Raw genomic sequence first — 17,253 nt, 5'->3', positions numbered from 1 at the left:
CAAACTTGGTGCCTGTAATTACATAGACGGGATGGAGTTTATCCAAGAAATTCAAACTTACCGAAATTATTTTATTGCATAACCAGTCTTTTATTACATAACCCCCTATGGCTTTTCCACCACAGTCATTGTCTGAGTTTTTTTTTTATTTTGGTTTATTTTCATTAGTACTCCCTTCTACCCCATGCCATAACCAGGCGAAAGGTGTTTAACTTCATGTGAGATAAACTATTCCAGCCATGTAAAATACATGTGCTGTACAAAAAAAGATACCAGAATTACTTGGGAATGAATGCAGTAACAGTAGTCTAAAATAGGGCAGGTTTAATAATTAGGACTAACCAATAGAGTTTAACATGTATCTAGTCAGAATATGTAGGAAGGATCTATTTATTCCTATATTGAACAAATATTTACATGAATGTGACATGAAATCCAATAGATAGCACTTCACTTTAGTCTATGAGATATAAAATACAGGTTAATAAGGTTCATCTGCATGGGGTCCAGCATCCTCACTATATCAGTCAGCTGTTGTTCAGTTTATCCAAAAGCTGCTCCATGAACTGCAGAAAAGATCTCTTTCCTTGAGATGGAATTAAAGGAGAATGCAGCAGCAGAGATGGCAGTCTGGACATCGGAGCAGTTAGTCATGTTTGTACTTGCCTATACTTTATCAATACATTTCTCCAAAAAAAGTAGAGCTCAAGCACATTTCTTTTTTTTACGGGTGGGGTTTTTAGTTCCAGCCTCCAGCGCCCTAATTTGAACCCCCTGGCGTTTTTTGCTGGTTTTGTCCACCACTGTCTCCATGTTGTCCCACACTTCATCTTCCTCCTCCTTAACATCCTGCTCTGCAGCTGAAGTTACATCATCTTCCTAAAATGAAACCAGACGTACTGTGTAAAGACATTACCAGAGCTTTGGGATGTGCTCATACATTTTTAGTTTGGTCTACTTAACCGCAGCAAATCAACAGCACAAACCATGGCAGCATACCTACGGATCAAGCAATTATTGCTTAGAAATTCACATCTCCAAGCGGTAATCGCCTGACCCAGCACTGGCAGGGTCAGCTTAACTAACAACTTGCCCATTTCTGACCTTGTTAACAGAGTAATGGGTGTGGTCTGATAGGACTTCGGATGTGGATAAGGCTTAGGATTACACAGGACAAGTCTCTTAAGTTTTTCTTATAGCCTGAATAAAGTTTTCCAATGCATATATTACCCTATACCAAAACCCAGGTGCCAGCAGAGCTTGAGTCTTACCTCCCATTTGTCACGTGACGTTAAGAGAAGGCAGTTTAACCGAGACTTCAGATACACCTTAAAAAAAAGAAAATAGTATGTAGAACGGTGTGACATGCAACTTCTTTCTGCTCTGAAACTCCTGTTTTGGGATCCAAGATTATACTATTCCATGTGTAACTATTTGTGGGTCTTTACTAAGGGGTTAATGCACACAATTAGACATACTTTTTCTTGCATAAGAAATAATACTAGTAGCTTGTATTTGATTGTGCAGAAGAGTGCAAGCACTTCAAATAGATTTTAGTTACATAATGAAACGCATACAAGGAGATCAGCACCTTGTGCTGCAGTTCTTTGTTCTCATAGTTGTGGATTCGAAGGAACCTGTCAAGCCCACAGGAAGCCACAATAGGCATGGATGAGTGGCACTGGATGGAGCGTATGGATCCAGCACTTCCCTTGAGAGCACAAAGCAATCGGCCTGGGAAGGGAATTAAAAATGATGAAGTGGGACAGAGAGACCAAAAGTACATTTGAGTACAAACTTGAGACTCTTACCTTTCCTTAGATCGATAACTGCCATATTCCCATGGGAATTTCCAACAATGACAGACCTACACAACAACACAAGAGAGTAACATGATCTTGGTACAATTGTTTTTAATTCACTGTCAAATGTTCAATCCCAAAATGTCCACTTCCAACAAAATGTCTTATTTAATGGGTTTCTCTTGGTACAGGTATTTTCTTTCTAAAGCAAAGGTGTAGGTTCTATACAAATGATATACTATGGTTATATTAAAGCATGGTGCTCATATCACTAGTTTCACAAAAAAGAAGAAAAGCAGAGCACCACAAAAATGAAAATAAAAACTCAGTCTTTATTCCAGCATCAGTAAAAGGCACATATACATCCCAAAGGACCTACGCTTGATGCGTTTCGTGGCGTCCCGCCACTTCCTCAGAAGCATGCTTCGCTCATATCACTACATGCACTTGTGATATGAGCAAAGTATGAATCAAAACACGGGAGCACTTACCACTCAAAACAGGTGTGCTACACGCGGATCCTTTTCCCAGTGGATCCCTAATATAGATTCACAAAAGCATGCTTCTGAGGAAGTGGCGGGACGCCACGAAACGCGTCAAGCATAGGTCCTTTGGGATGTATATGTGCCTTTTACTGATGCTGGAATAAAGACTGAGTTTTTATTTTCATTTTTTTGGTGGTCTGCTTTTCTTCTTTTTTGTGAATCTATATTAGGGATCCACTGGGAGAAGGATCCGCGTGTAGCACACCTGTTTTGAGCGGTAAGTGCTCCCGTGTTTTGATTCATACTTTGCTCATATCACTAGTGCATGTACTGTCACTTCTACTTAGCAGAAGCAATCAAAATGCAGAGCACAGACGCGGTCTGATTACTACTGATAGCAGTGAGTTGTACCGCAAAGCTAAAGACCTGTGACTGGTAAGTATAAATGCACCAGTAAGCTAAGAGCTGAATATTGGATTCAGCAGAGCCAAACTAACTGGCAATCATACTGTGCACAAAACACTGTATTTGCCAAGCTTGGTGTCAGTTTTATACATGATACTAATCTTAAGCATACATTTACTTCATTCATAATAACATTCCTCTAGTACCTGCCATCTGGGGTGATACTCAGCGCAGTTAGTGGATCTTCTTCATACAGAACCTCTAAGACTGGACGTCTCTGGGGGCTGCTTGGATCATATATTCTGACCTGCCAAAAAGTATACTCTTGTCAGGGAAAGTAAAAATTGCACCACAGAGGGCAAGGATGAAGCATAATGACACCTGTTCCACACTTTTCCACAGCAAATAAGTAGGGAAGGGAGTTGCAGAGATAAACTGACCCTTAGGAGCACAATACAAAAGTGATTTTCAACAGAAACAGAATAGTGGATGCTGCTGACTGGATCTAGACACAAAAACTCACATGCCACCTAGAACTTTTAACCAGATTGCCTGTCATTACAGAAGTGTATTTTTACTTTGCAAAAACAATTACTCCTGATTGGCCAGCTGCAATAGTAAAATGATTAACTTTCTTATTATATACTTATCGTGTGAACTGCCCTAACTTTTTGCATGTCGAGCAACTATTTTTTTTTTATTAGCCTGTCCCAATAAGAGGCAAACGCAATAGTATCCATCTGAGGAGTGAGCAAGTGCTGAAGAATCAGTCCATTTGGCACTTATTTGGCATAATAATTTACTGCAGAGAACAGGCAATTAAATTATGGGTATACAGAGAACATTTCTCACCTGGTGATGACCTGTGCATGTTACAATTTTCTCTGACCCTGGAATAAATCCAAGATCCTTTATCCATACAGGTACACGGAGATCCAGCCAGTCGTTCCTTAACTAGGAAACACAGCAGCACAGTGTCACATATGGTCAAAACAGATGTTCCTTACAGTCATTAATGATATTATACTCACATTTTTAGCTCTGAAAACGGGCTCCTCAGGTCTTTCCAAATCCCAGATTTTTAGGTCATTCTCTTTGCCTCCTGTTCCAAATCGCTGATTTTGGGTTTCACACTGCCGCATCTTCTCAATCCCAGCTCCAACCTGCACCTCTAGCTAATGATAATTTGGGAAAGCACTATTAACTATGACCACGTATTTGTATTATGGGTATGTAAGGGCTGAGGCACACAGGGAGATTAGTCGCCACGAGACAAAGCTCCGTTGTCGCGGGCGACTAATCTCCCCGTGTGCCACAGCCCTAAAGGTTAATCTTATGTTTCATTTTTTTACATATTGCATGGTGCACAGTCATGCCCTTTATTTAAGCCTTTTCTCCTACCAATTAACCACACAGCTTAATTTGGACAATGATTAAAGATAACAATTACATACATCTTTGATGTTTGTACATCTATGCTATCCATACATGCACCACAATAGTTGGATATTTGGGATCATTTTGAAGATTTGATCATAACCCCAAACTGTTAAATATATGGACAAGCCCTCATACATCTCATACTCATTATACATAAAAGTTGCTGGGTATCTTTTTTAGGCTTTTTCCTCAACAATATTTATATATCATTTAAAAATGTTGACGTCTTTGAAAGAATTGCTCCTCATGATGAGGTGAGATATCCAATTTATCCAAACAGTAAAGTATCTCCTACTCACACTATCAAACTCCCCAGCCTTCCAAACTTTTAAGAGTCCAGACTCCACACACGTTACGAGAGCACTGAAACAGACAAATTATGGTTACTTGAACTTGCATATTTAATTAAACTCAGCTAATATGAGTTCCCCACCAAGCTAATGAGAAAGAGTCAATTACTTATCGACAACAGCAAGTCCTTTAAATGTCCCTTCCCCTCCTCTGCACTCATGAATTTCAGTGAATTTGGATTTTTCATTGCTGAAAACTCTGACCGTGCCGTCTCCACAACCGAGAAAAACCTGGGACCAGAAAGACATGAACTACATCTTTTTCCTTGGCTAAGCAAAAACACACAGGTTGGATATGTAAAGCAACTTTATGATTGTCAGATTTAGGATACTGTATTTCAAATACAAATTTTGTAAATATTTCTTTGCAAAGGGAAACTTATAGTCCACTGATCAGTCGATAATAAGAAGCAAAAGCACTGGGCTTTAAAGGGGATAGTGCTCCAATTTTTTATGGATTTATACTACATAGATAATTTGGGTAAAAAAAAGCAAAAAAACAAAGTTCATCAGGTTCAGCCACCTTTAAACAAACCCCAGTGCACATATACTACCTACTACAATTTCTGCCGATTTCTAAGAGCATTCTTCAGATGCACATTACATAGGAGTATCATAATTTTACTCACCTCAGACTCTTGTGGATCACCCCAGCACATGGCAGTAACCTCCTGCCCCTTAGTTAGGGATCCCACATCTGTGTAATTAATGGCTTGTCTCTTTTGAAGATTAATGCCTGTGTTAAAGTCAGAAGACATACAAAAATTAGACATTTGGCAAACCAGTCAACGCCTATTTAGATTAGTGGCGTTAACAGGAGGAGGAGAGAAGAGCTATGGAAGGAAAATAGGGGCTCAAGTAGTGTTTTTAATTACAATATGGATTAAGACAATTTTGGCAAATTGTCGCACTGCGTATGCCATCCCACCGGTGATTTACATTCTAGCTGATGGGGTGGCATTTCGGGGAGATTAGTCGCCCGCGACAAGGGTGTTTGGCGCAGGCGACTAACCTCACGGTCTGTCATGACCCTTACAAGCAGTGTAGGCACACCACATATGTTGGGACAGTTTAACACAGTAATAAAGTCACTGATGATTAAGCCCTTGGTTTAACTTGTCTTCCCCTAAAATTAAACATTCATTTATTTCCTACTAATTAAAGTTTATTATTAAAGCAGCAAAATATTCTGCAGTTCCACACAATGTACTCGGCATACAAATAGCATGACAAACAGAGATAGATCAGCTCCAAACAAGGGACCAAGCACAAACGAACCAAGGCATAAGACTACAGGGTCCTGCCTATAAGTGTTTACAATGTATGGAAGCAAGCAGGAGAAAAAAAACTCAACTTCAGTGTTAGAATGAATTGTCTCCACTGTCCTTAATTAACCAATTTTAAGCATAAACTAGCAGATCTGAGCCAACTAAAAAATTGAGAATATGCTTAGAAATAATGGCACGCAGCTCTCTCCCTCAAGAATGACACGCAGCTCTCTCCTGCTCCCCCCTCCCTCAAGAATGCAAAGAACTAACTCACCCCCCCATAGGAATGTGGAGCTGAGCCAATCAGCAGGAAGCTTCCTCATAGTCTTATAAACTGAGCATGTACACCAGTCTTGGTGCAGGAGTGAAGCATTATGGTGGAACAGGTCAAATATGGGGAGACTTAAGGGCACTATTGAGACAACTGAAGGTATGCCTCCAGCTTGAGATCAACTCTTTATTAGCCTTTCCTTCTCCTTTAATATTCTCCCTCCGGCTTTCAAAATATTTTATAAAAATCTTTACAAAATCTATCTATATTAAACCCTTATCTATTGTGTTGGTCAGCGTTTTTCAACCACTGTTCCGCGGCACACTAGTGTGCCGCGAGATGCTGACTGGTGTGCCGTAGGCAGGGCCGCAATTTTTACTTTCAAAGGGGGCCTGGCGATGCTACAGTTTTTCTTAGTAGCTCGGGCCCCCTTTAATAAAATCCGGGCCCTGTCATTGGTTGCGCCCCGTGTGTACGGGTGACGTCAGTACGCACCGGGCGCAACGTTATAAAAGGGCCTGTGTGCGGTCGCGTGTAGGCAGAAGTGAAGAGGCGGCGCGCCTGAGGGATACGAAGATGCTGCTGAAGCCACCGGAGAAGCCGCCGAAGAGCAGAAGTAAAATGCTGCTGGGCACCAATGTATTAGGGGGGGCCACGTGGCACACTGACTTATGGGGGCACTGCTGCTGGGCACCAATGTACTAGGGGGGCTGGCTCTTGGCACCAATGTACTGGGGGGCACTGCTGCTGGGCACCAATGTACTAGGGGGGCACTGCTCTTGGCACCAATGTACTAGGGGGGCACTGCTGCTGGGCACCAATGTACTAGGGGGGCACTGCTCTTGGCACCAATGTACTGGGGGGCACTGCTGCTGGGCACCAATGTACTAGGGGGGCACTGCTCTTGGCACCAATGTACTAGGGGGGCACTGCTGCTGGGCACCAATGTACTAGGGGGGCACTGCTCTTGGCACCAATGTACTAGGGGGGCACTGCTGCTGGGCAGAGAGTTAAATTTTTTAACATTTTCTAATGGTGGTGTGCCTCGTGATTTTTTTCATGAAACAAGTGTGCCTTGGCCCAATAAAGGTTGAAAAACACTGGTGTTGGTCACTAAAGTACTACCCACTTGTACATTTATTACCTTGTGAATTTGTATTTGTCCCATTAAACTTTTTGCAATCTCTGAATTCCTAAAGAGTTAGATGATACCCTTTACACTGATGGCTGGGGGAGATGGGGAATGATTATGCATACTATCCATCTAACTTGAAGAACATAGTCACCAAAGCCTAGTTGCTTAGACAACTTTACCTAAAGGTCCCTTGCACTGATCTCCACATAGCTGGCAGAAGTCATGAAAGGAAAAGTTCAGTGTAAATAGATAGGCTGTGTAAAATAAAAATGTTGTCAAAATAGTAGCCAAAAATGTAATCTATAACGGTTGTTGTGAATGGATGTCAAAAGTAATAGCCAGAACACTGCAACTTGAAATGAGAACACAAACTTTTCAGGTAGTTTGCTTTGACCCTGAGCACACAGGTCAGATTTAAAAGTGGCCCCCTGTCAAGTCACTGACAGACTTACAGGTAAAAGAGATACAGGTCAAAATTTAGAGAGATACAAGGAAGTTCTGGCTATTATGTTAAACATAATATTCTGCACAGCCTATTTACCTAGGTTTTTTTTTATACTGTAACATAGTAAGTTAGGTAGAAAAAAGACATACATCCCTCAAGTTCAACCTTATTGCTTATATATAACCTGCCTTCTAGTTGATCCAGAAGAAGGGCAGGGCTTTAAAAGGCAAATAACCAATACAGACAGGGTAGAGTGAAAGTGTTATAATGTTAATTAAAGTTAATGTTAATTTTCAGTTGTCTTTGTCCCTTATCCACCTTTTTCCTATCTTCTAGTAACCCTTTCTTCCTGTCTTTCCCTTCTATGTTACCTATACTATTCGTACTCATGGGCTTATTGTGCAAGCACAAACCCCCTAACATTGGCTCTGCTACCTGCCATTGACTATAGCGGTAATCTGTCAGCACTTAAAGTGTCCCATCCCATTTCTCTTCATCTCATGTCCTGATTTATAGCGCGGCTCTGCTCAGCAATAACCAAATCATAAATGCACCCCGAATCAACCCATAACAACCAGAACACAACGTCTACTATACTAAATGGGCATCTTATATTGCAATATTACCCAAATGAATAGGAACGACCAACACCATATAAATCGTTCCTATCTGATGTGTCTAACCTTTCAATATTCCAGTCTCGGTTCCTACCCACACGTGATTCCGAGCAGGCGCTGCCATACTTGCTTAGAGTAGGACACTTCCGGTTTGATAGTTCCGGGTACTTCCGGGTAGAAGCCGGAAGTTAGTAATCAACGTTGAATGCTTTGCAATTTCAATGCAGATGGAGATGTGGGCTCACTTGGGCTGGTTACATACTTGTTGTTTTTCTAAAATAATTTGCAGAACTGAGGCATAATACGCGCTATTTGTGCAGGGAAACCCTTGTATCCAGGTTGCCGAAGGCAAAAATAAGTATTTATAAGCGCTGCACTCCACACATTCTATAATAAGAAATCTTTAATATAACGTGTTACGCCGCAAATGACAGTGTTACGTCTTTCCTGCCGCTTGTGCCGGGAAGGCATGAAACAGCGCTGTAATTTGTGGGGTTTGTATATTTAATAATAATGTTATAATAAAGTTTTGGAGTGCAGAGTTTATAGATATGTATATTTGCATGTTGTTTTTTCTAAGAAAATGCGCTAAAAGAAAAGAAAGGACTCGGCATGGTGGGCTTACTGGGTTGAGGCTTTATTCAAACAAATATGACAAATATCTGAAACGAAAATCTTGGCACAGAGCAACACGCTTACAAGGAAGCCAGAGTTATAAGTACACAGATTGTCTGAAAGCCGGAGCAGTAGGATTTCCCAACAAAGTAGCATACCTCTACTAAAGCGCCACAAGGGTCCGCAGTGCTGTACAATCTTACAATATATACGGAATTACACACAGGGAGGACAGATGTTATAATAAATATAAGTGAGTTATAACTATCTACCAGTTTTGCCCCCCCACACAGGGGAGACAGTTCCCCCCATACACAGTACCCCCCATACACAGTGCCCCCATAGACAGTACCCCCATACACAGTGCCCCCATAGACAGTACCCCCATACACAGAGCCCCCCAAACACAGTGCCCCCCCATACACAGAGCCCCCCATACACAGTGCCCCCCAAACACAGAGCCCCCCATACACAGTGCCCCCCAAACACAGCCCCCCATACACAGCCACCATACACAGTGCCCCCCATACACAGAGCCCCCCTATACGCGCTCCGACTCCTTACGCTGCTTCTCTCCTTATGTGGCTCCTCCGGCGGTCACAAGCCCTTTTATAAGGTTGCGCCCCGTGTGTACGTGTGACGTCATTATGCACGGGCGCAACCTTATAAAAGGGCCAGGGACTGCCGGAGAAGGAGCCACAGGAGAGAAGCAGCGCAAGGAGTCGGAGCGCTCATCTTAAACCTTCTCATCCCGCTGTCGCGGATCCTTCTATGAATGTCCTGCATTTCCGTAATCTATTACGAAAATGCGGGACATTCAGGGAACTATCCGGGACAGCGGGATGCGCTATAGAAAGCGGGACTGTCCCGCTTAAAGCGGGACAGTTGGGGGGTATGAAGTAGAATAGAGCAGTAATAAAAATAGCATACTATATGCCAATATGATGCCACTGCCCATTACTCCCAGGGCATGCCCAAATGCAGCTCTGCAGTTGCTGGGAGTGTCAGGGTTGCCAGATTTATTTTTCAAAACCGGCCAAAGTCAGTTTTAAAACCAGCCCAAAACTAGGCAAAAGCCACTTCAAACGTTGGCCAAAAATAAGTCCAATATGCACCATGAAAAAAAAAAGTATATATGTGAAAACATGCCTTTTTAAAGCGTATAATCACTACCCAAAAACTAGTTTCCAAACTACAAACCTGCCATGGCTTCAAAAAATAGCCCAAATCTGTACCTTGGTGGGTTTGTACTTTGGAAACCCGCCTGGGCTTTAAATTAGTTGCCCAATTTGGCGGAAAAACCACCAACCTGGCAACCCTGGGGAGAGTATATGTTTGTGCTTATGAGTGCTTTGTGGGTTACACATAATAAAATCTGTGTTTTGTGGGTAGGACTGTCCATGGGCGTGGGTCTTAATAAGTGCATGTTATTCCTTTTTTCCTGTTTTTACCCCACCTCCCTCATCTTCTGCTGATGGCACATCCAGCTTGCAGTGACATTACTTTTAAGGTGGCCATACACGTGGCGATCCGACGATGTTTCGTACGACCATCGGTCGCACGAAACATCGTAAGATCCGCCACACACCATTCAGGGCTGAATCGGCAGGTAAGGAGGTAGAAACAATAGGATTTCTACCTCCTTCTGCCGATTCAGCTCTGAAGGGAGAATTTTGGTCAGGCGCCTTCTATGGCGCCCGATCAAAATTTTCAAACTTGTCCGATCGGCGAGTCGTCCGATATCGGCAGCTTCCTGCGATATCGGTCGACTCGCCGACATGCCATACACGCACCGATTATCGTACGAAACGAGGTTTCGTACGATAATATCGGTGCGTGTATGGCCACCTTTAATTTCATTGTGGCCAATATGTAGCAGGTCAGGTTGCAGATAAGGCAACTGGACTGGATAGTGGGTCCCAAGTCCCAGTTTCAGATATTGGACCTGTGCAGAAATCTGTTTTACTGCTGCTATACATGGCTGAAAGTACAGCACTTCTTTGACCTTAAATAGAATTTAATCAAGCATGCCTTTGCTCTTTGTGTTCTAAAGGAAGCCCCTCTCTGTAGTAAGCTAACATACGTGATTAGTGCATTGTGATAAGAATAGGGTTGGCTAGTGGAGAGGTCATCACCTCACACAAGAGGCAACATTATCTGGACTTTTTTCTACCATGACCCAATTCTTTCATTATGTTATATCATTTAACAGTGCTTCAGGTGCAGTGAACTGGCTTGGACTGGCAATCTATGGATTCTGGCAGATGCCAAAGGAGTGCTATAAGATGCCATAGACAGTCACTCTGTAGTGGGCTGCAGGGGTGGAGGGCTGTTTTGGGCTTTTTGTATTTGATATGCCATGGCCTGTTTTGAATCCCAGTCCGAGCCTGGTAGTAGGTCAGTGCTAGGGATGCTTCTGTCATAAGAAGAGGTGAGATTCTCACCTTAGGCTACAAAGGGGTGGCAAAATGTTGCCTACAGGAAATTCTATGTGCGCTACCTCTGTTTTCTACATCTTGTCACAAACCTTGTGTTTAATATAACAACTATGGTAAGAAGTTGGACCTTGCTTGTTCACTGTGTTGATTTAAGAAGTATCACCCATCAGCTCTGTGTGCCAGTACCCCAGTGGCTAGAGCTTGTGTGTTTCTGACTTTCAGACTAATCACATCAGCCTCTGTCAACATCTTCTATCACAGTTATGCATCCATATCCCCCCTCTCTTTACAAAATAACTTTATTCTTAAAAATCTTACTGACAGACTGCATTTCCTTTACACACAAAGGGGGGCAACCAAGGTGTTGGTTGTTTAATCCATGGGCAGGAACTGCACTGTGTATTCAGAATGCAAGTCTTTGGAGGAAAGGTTTCAATGGTTAAATAAAGTGTGACCTCCCAACTTTTACACCAGTTGTTTTGTGTCTTAACTATGGGTTCTGGTTTAGGGAACATTACATGTAGAGCTTTTGCCCCTTCCTACTACTCTCTGTTATATTTCTCCTGCACTGACCCAGGGAGTTCAATGTTCAATTACACACAAAGAATAGTGTTGGAAGGAATGACACAACAAATGAGATATTAACTGAAAATAATACAAAAAATGTAATGGTTATTACTGGCAAACAATACTGACAAACATTCCTACATTCTACAGTGTAGGACTGTTCTATAGCATAAATTATGCTGAGACAAACAAACTTCTATTTCTGCAGCAGCAGTTATAATGGTTATATACAGCCCATTTAACCTTTAGTATTGTCTAGACAGTACTCTAAGACAATTTGCAATTAGTCTTCATCTATTATGGGTTTCAAAATATTTTAGTTTTGATTGTACATTTCTGAGGATTGGAATTTCAACTTCTATTTGGTTACTATAATGTAATTATTGTAGCAATCACGCAGCAGCTTGAAAGTCAGAGCAGAAGATGAACAGAAGATGGCCTAAAAAGAAAGATAAACAATAAAAACAATAATGACAAGAAAACAAAACCTTTGCAGTCCCTAAGGCTCATTTATGACTAGAAATGCAGTTTGCAAAGTTCAGTGTTGGATGGCTCCCTTCACTCCCCACTGCTCCCCAGGATCACGGACAAGCGCACTGTTAGGACGTACACCCAGAGCGCAGAGGACAGGACACACAGAGATCTCCAATGCACCTAGACCCCAGTGCTCTGGGTGTGAGCAAATTTCAGGTGCAGCTGGGCATCATGACGCACCTTAATTTGTGCCACCCTAGGCCCAGCCTTTGCGGCCTTGCCATTAATCTGGCCCTGATTCCACCATTGTTGGAACCTCACCATGTTCAGAGTGGTAGTAACTCCAGGCTTCCACAGTGTCAATAACTGCAGTTAACAGCAGGATTCAGTAGAAGAGGCAGGGTGGAAGTAATGGCAAAGGAGCATGTTTCGATGTAAGTACCCCTAATGAATATTTATGTATATATGTGTGTGTGTGTGTGTATAGACCCAACTTTAACTATGTGAACCAAATAAAATATAAAACACAAGCTGAAGGATAAGCAGCTACTACTAACAGCACTAATTTACACATTACATAAAAACCCATAAATATAGCTAAAAACATATAAATCAACAATTCATTAGGGCCTAAAATTGAAATGTAGGGCCTTAAGTCAGTATAAGGGGTTGTACATTTATGTTTTGACTGGCCTTTAAATAAATGTCAGATTTGTGTATCAAGGCTAGAAAGGTTCTGTTATATTTGCATCCATTTTAGCTTGATTGCACTTGCTGTTGGATATTCTTGGTTGTCAGGGTCAGTGACCCCAACAACCGGGTACTGTTTTCAGTTTCTGGAACAGGTGGAACAGGAACTGTAGTAATTAAAAAAGCACACTAAATACATAATAAAGATCATTTAAATAGTTGCTTACAATAAGTTGCCCTGTAACAAGCTAGAATTTCCCTCTCTGTATGTTCTTCTACCAAATTATATTTGGAATTTCCCTCTCTTCTTCTAAAAGTGGATAAAAACCAGAGTTGGACTTACCCAGGTCCCACCAGGTACCTGACTTAAGGGCCCAACACTGTTTCCTGCTCTGCCCCCAGCCACCACTGCTCCCATTCCTGCACTGCTTACTTACTGTAAAAGAAAGATGGTTATACGTTTCACTTTGGAACACATAGCCACCATAATTTTTTCACAGTAAGTAAGCAGCAAAGCATGATGCGAGCAGTTTGCAGGGCCCATCAGTTTTTTTCCCAATAGTCCAGTCCAACCCTGCTAAAAACTTTTAACTAAGTTGGCAGCTCATTGGTCCATGCATGCTGAAAACATTTGCCTTCCTGGTCAGTGTGTAATCTTATTTTATACAGATAGTGACTGGACCAGGTGAAAAATATAATCAGTTAAAGACTACATCTCAATTATGTTTTCCAAGGGTCCCAATGTTATCCCAAGAAAAGGCTAAATGTCTTCCAAATTGGAATGCAATGTTTTGCCACTTCTGATAGGGTCTGTGTAGAAGTGGAAGCTACAGTTAAGTTTGTGCAGTCTGCTGTGTAACCTCACCAGATTTAAAGCGATCCTCACTGTGTAGTTTCCATTTACAGAGTTAGAAACACTGCTCTAGACTGCTTTCTTTCATTGCAACATACAAAGTTGCTATGAGTTCTAAAGGCATTGAACATGCTACATGCCAGTATTATGCCCCCTCTTAGCTTAATGTTTGTATGACACAAAGTCCCATTAAGAAAGTGCCCCTGGAAATGATTTCAAAATGTTGACTACTTTTCATAAATACACATGTGCCCATAGTAATACACTTTCATTGTCTGAATTCTTGATCCATTCAAATCTGCTTCACATTTAAAGGTGGTGTTTGTAGTTCAGAAACTGGCAATGAGTACCATGTTAAAGTCAGTCCAGCAATATTGCCTGTAACATCTCATGCACCAGGCTGAATATGTGTCCTCCATAATGTGATAAGGAATGGAGGGCAGCGAGGCAGCTTGACAGGTGAAGAAGAATCTATGTTCTGATGAGGGCACATATGACGTACACAAAATTCTGCAGCGTTTTGTGCCTTTTGGAATGGCAAAGTGACTTCAAATCTCTGGCCACAATGTGAGCTCAGGAGATTATGGACTTCTCTGTCAGGTGTTAGCTTCTGCTGCCCAGTACCTTGGGGTTCAATCAGGAGCTGGCATGGCAGGGGACTAGGATCCACTACAACAAAGGCCATCTCTAAGGATTCTTCATTACGGCACTGCTTAGACAAGAACCAGCAGTAATACTGCTCTGAGCCTGTGACCAACAAAAAGATTCTTCATTAGGATGTAAAGGTAAAAACTGTATTTTTTAATTGTTTCTAGACACATGGCCATTATGGATTTCTAAGGTTTTGTCTAATGGACATATTAAGACTTAAATATCTTTACATTTTCATGTTAGTTATTTTTTTAAGCTTCTATTATGTGTTGCTGGCATAGCATGCTTTTAGCCTTGGCTTGAAGCTGGGAAAAAGGGCACAGGTTACTTTGCTCTGTAGAATACACTGGTGTTTTACAGAGCTTATCCATTATCTGCTATGTAAACTGTGCCATTAAGTCCTATTGCAGTTTGAAAGGCTGCCCCCATGGCTACACAGCAGCTTTGTTTATATAAACTATAAGTGTTCCTGTGGCAAACACACAACTTTAACCAGTATAGGGCAAAAGTACAATATGTTCTAATTACTCTGATATACTTCATTTATAGGTGTTACTGTTCCTTTAAGAAAGTTTGAAGGCATAAAAGCCCTTCAATACATTCAACTATAGAGACTATGATCAGAGAAATAATATTAGACATACTGAAATAAAGTCACATTCAAGCCATGTAGCAAATACATGAGCTGCTAGGTTTAATGTTATGCTATAAGTCATGTGGGTCTTCATATTCAGTTTTCATGCTTGTTGACTTCAGCGGCAAAGCTATAAGATAGGACAGGAGGTGTGAACTTCACTACAAGCTTTTGGGCAAAATTAGAGGAATCATGAGAATGTAATTGTATTTTTATAGTTATACTTTAGCTTTATACAGTAACAAAAATTCAGGCCCTGCAGCTAACACACATGAACATTCCTTTCATACACTAGAGTGGTCACATACACAGCAATGCAGGTGTGCCCCTACTTGTGGTGGCTTCGGTAAACAGCACGCTGATACGCCTCCCCTGCCCAAGGATCCTGTAGTAAGTCAGGGTAGCACAGCGTAGGGCACACTCACTTGGCCGTGGTGGGGTAAAGCGACGTGCACCCTGCAAAGGGTAACTGCATCCATCTGTTTCCTGCAAGCCCGATGCCAGGGCCCACATTGTAGTCAAAGCCCCCCACAGCCAGCTAGCAACCATCCTACTTTGCCTCCTCCCCAAAATCCATATTAATATACTGGGCACCACTCCAGCACTTGAGAGAAGTTGGAAGGTTTCCCAGAACTTGTGCCAGGCTCTATATTAACCCATGCAGTTTTGGGACTATAAATTTAACTTTATATGCAGATTGATATGTTGGAAAGAGCAAAAACCATTCCACAGAACAATATGGACAAAGAGCAAATGTGCAGCTTGACCACACACAGCAGAGGGTGATAACAGCCCAAAGGGACAAAATTAAATTGTACTAAAATTGTATTACCCCATCCTCTATCTCCTCTCATAATAGAGACAAGCTATTATGGTTGTCTAGGCTCTCATTTTCTAAAGCCACTGCAATTAAGTTCATGACCATAATACATCTGTTCTCATTCAGATCAGCAATACTTACACATTTTTCCTGAGAAATTTAAGGTGCGAGGGACCCCCTGCCTTATAGCATCCTTCGGCCTGTCTTTGGGATATCCCTTGGTGTTTTCCTTCCATTGGAGAATTATAAAAGAAATGCTTGGTCTTCCCTTGCAGCTGCTGCTATTTATACTGTAAAATGAGACTTCCTAACCCAATTAATGTTAAGCACAAGCCCTATTCTAGTATACTAAATGTTTAAATAAGCCTGTCAATGCCTTAGGCAGTTTATTAGAGGTTTTTCACTTTCAATTTCCAAATCTTAAACCACCAACAATGATCTTGCATGTTATAAAATCCACAAGGCCAATGTAAGAGCTACTTTCATACCTGTCAATCCAGTTTGATGAGCTTTCTGAAGGGATGCAAGAGACAATTTTGAACTGGACACTGAGAACTTCCTATATGCCTACATCATTGCATCCAGGCTTTGCCCTTACTTTATTCCTATTGGACCAATTCATTAGTTGTTCCTGCACTCTAACCAGTTGCATAAATTCATTGGTTAACTTCACAGGCAATGGAAGCAATGCCAAACTGACACAGCCAATAGGAGTTAAGACTGCTGCCAGTACTGTGATACCATAAAGTAAAAACCCTGTAGTGTTTATAGGGGTCAGTGACCTCCTCTAAAAAAGGAAGGATCAGCAAAGGGACAATTCTGAGTTAAGTTGCCCCAGCTGCACATTTGTTAATATGTATGTGAAAGATTGTTCTATTAATGTGAACTGTTAGATTTGTGTATTTTGTATAAAAGTTGAACCCCTTTAAGAGCATGAGGGTCAGGGCAGGAACTAAAGGTAGGCAGGGCACCTGCCTAGGGTGGAACTGGCTCCCCCTAGTCTAGGATTGTGCCCCCCCCCCCCCCATCCAGATCAGAGCATGTGTCCACATACACATGTAGGGGGGAAAGAGTTGTGAGCAAGCTGGCTGTGTTTACTAGAGCACCCAGATGGCTTGGCCCACCCCAGATGTGGTTCTGCTGCCACTCTAACACTTACCTGCAACATATTGCTATGGACAGACACCCCCCCCCCCCATCATTTCACACCTTAATGGCAGTCAGGACTCCAGAGTCCTTTAACATTGGGCAAATTTGCCCATGGGCAGTAACCCATGGCAACCAGATTGTTGC

At 41.9% G+C, this 17,253-nt stretch overlaps 1 protein-coding gene across 1 annotated transcript; it reads right to left on the bottom strand.

Annotated features, from left to right (window-relative positions):
- Nucleotides 1-374: 374 nt before the first annotated feature.
- On the bottom strand, nucleotides 375-8,355 carry wdr74 (WD repeat domain 74). Its single transcript, NM_001005144.1, has 11 exons — nucleotides 8,285-8,355; nucleotides 5,112-5,218; nucleotides 4,592-4,713; nucleotides 4,432-4,495; nucleotides 3,724-3,867; nucleotides 3,545-3,646; nucleotides 2,899-2,999; nucleotides 1,812-1,867; nucleotides 1,592-1,734; nucleotides 1,272-1,328; nucleotides 375-879 (listed from the first exon to the last, which is right to left on the bottom strand). Exons 1-11 carry the CDS (start codon nucleotides 8,340-8,342, stop codon nucleotides 706-708), a joined length of 1,128 nt encoding a protein of 375 aa, NP_001005144.1. The 5' UTR covers nucleotides 8,343-8,355; the 3' UTR covers nucleotides 375-705.
- Nucleotides 8,356-17,253: the final 8,898 nt, after the last annotated feature.

Source organism: Xenopus tropicalis, chromosome 4 (genome assembly GCF_000004195.4).
Source record: "Xenopus tropicalis strain Nigerian chromosome 4, UCB_Xtro_10.0, whole genome shotgun sequence".
Lineage (NCBI taxonomy): Eukaryota > Metazoa > Chordata > Amphibia > Anura > Pipidae > Xenopus > Xenopus tropicalis.
The sequence above is the reverse complement of the archived record's forward strand: the minus strand, read 5'-3'. Positions and strand labels throughout refer to the sequence as shown.

Bases quoted from the DNA above. Each gene is read 5' to 3' on its own strand.
- wdr74 (NM_001005144.1), bottom strand. From the start codon at position 8,342: ATGGCAGCGCCTGCTCGGAATCACGTGTGGGTAGGAACCGAGACTGGA. The intron at 4,496-4,591 runs GTAATTGACTCT...TGTCTGTTTCAG, and splicing joins GGACTTGCTGTTGTCGATAA to TGCTCTCGTAACGTGTGTGG. The intron at 1,735-1,811 runs GTAAGAGTCTCA...TTCCCTTCCCAG, and splicing joins AGTTATCGATCTAAGGAAAG to GCCGATTGCTTTGTGCTCTC.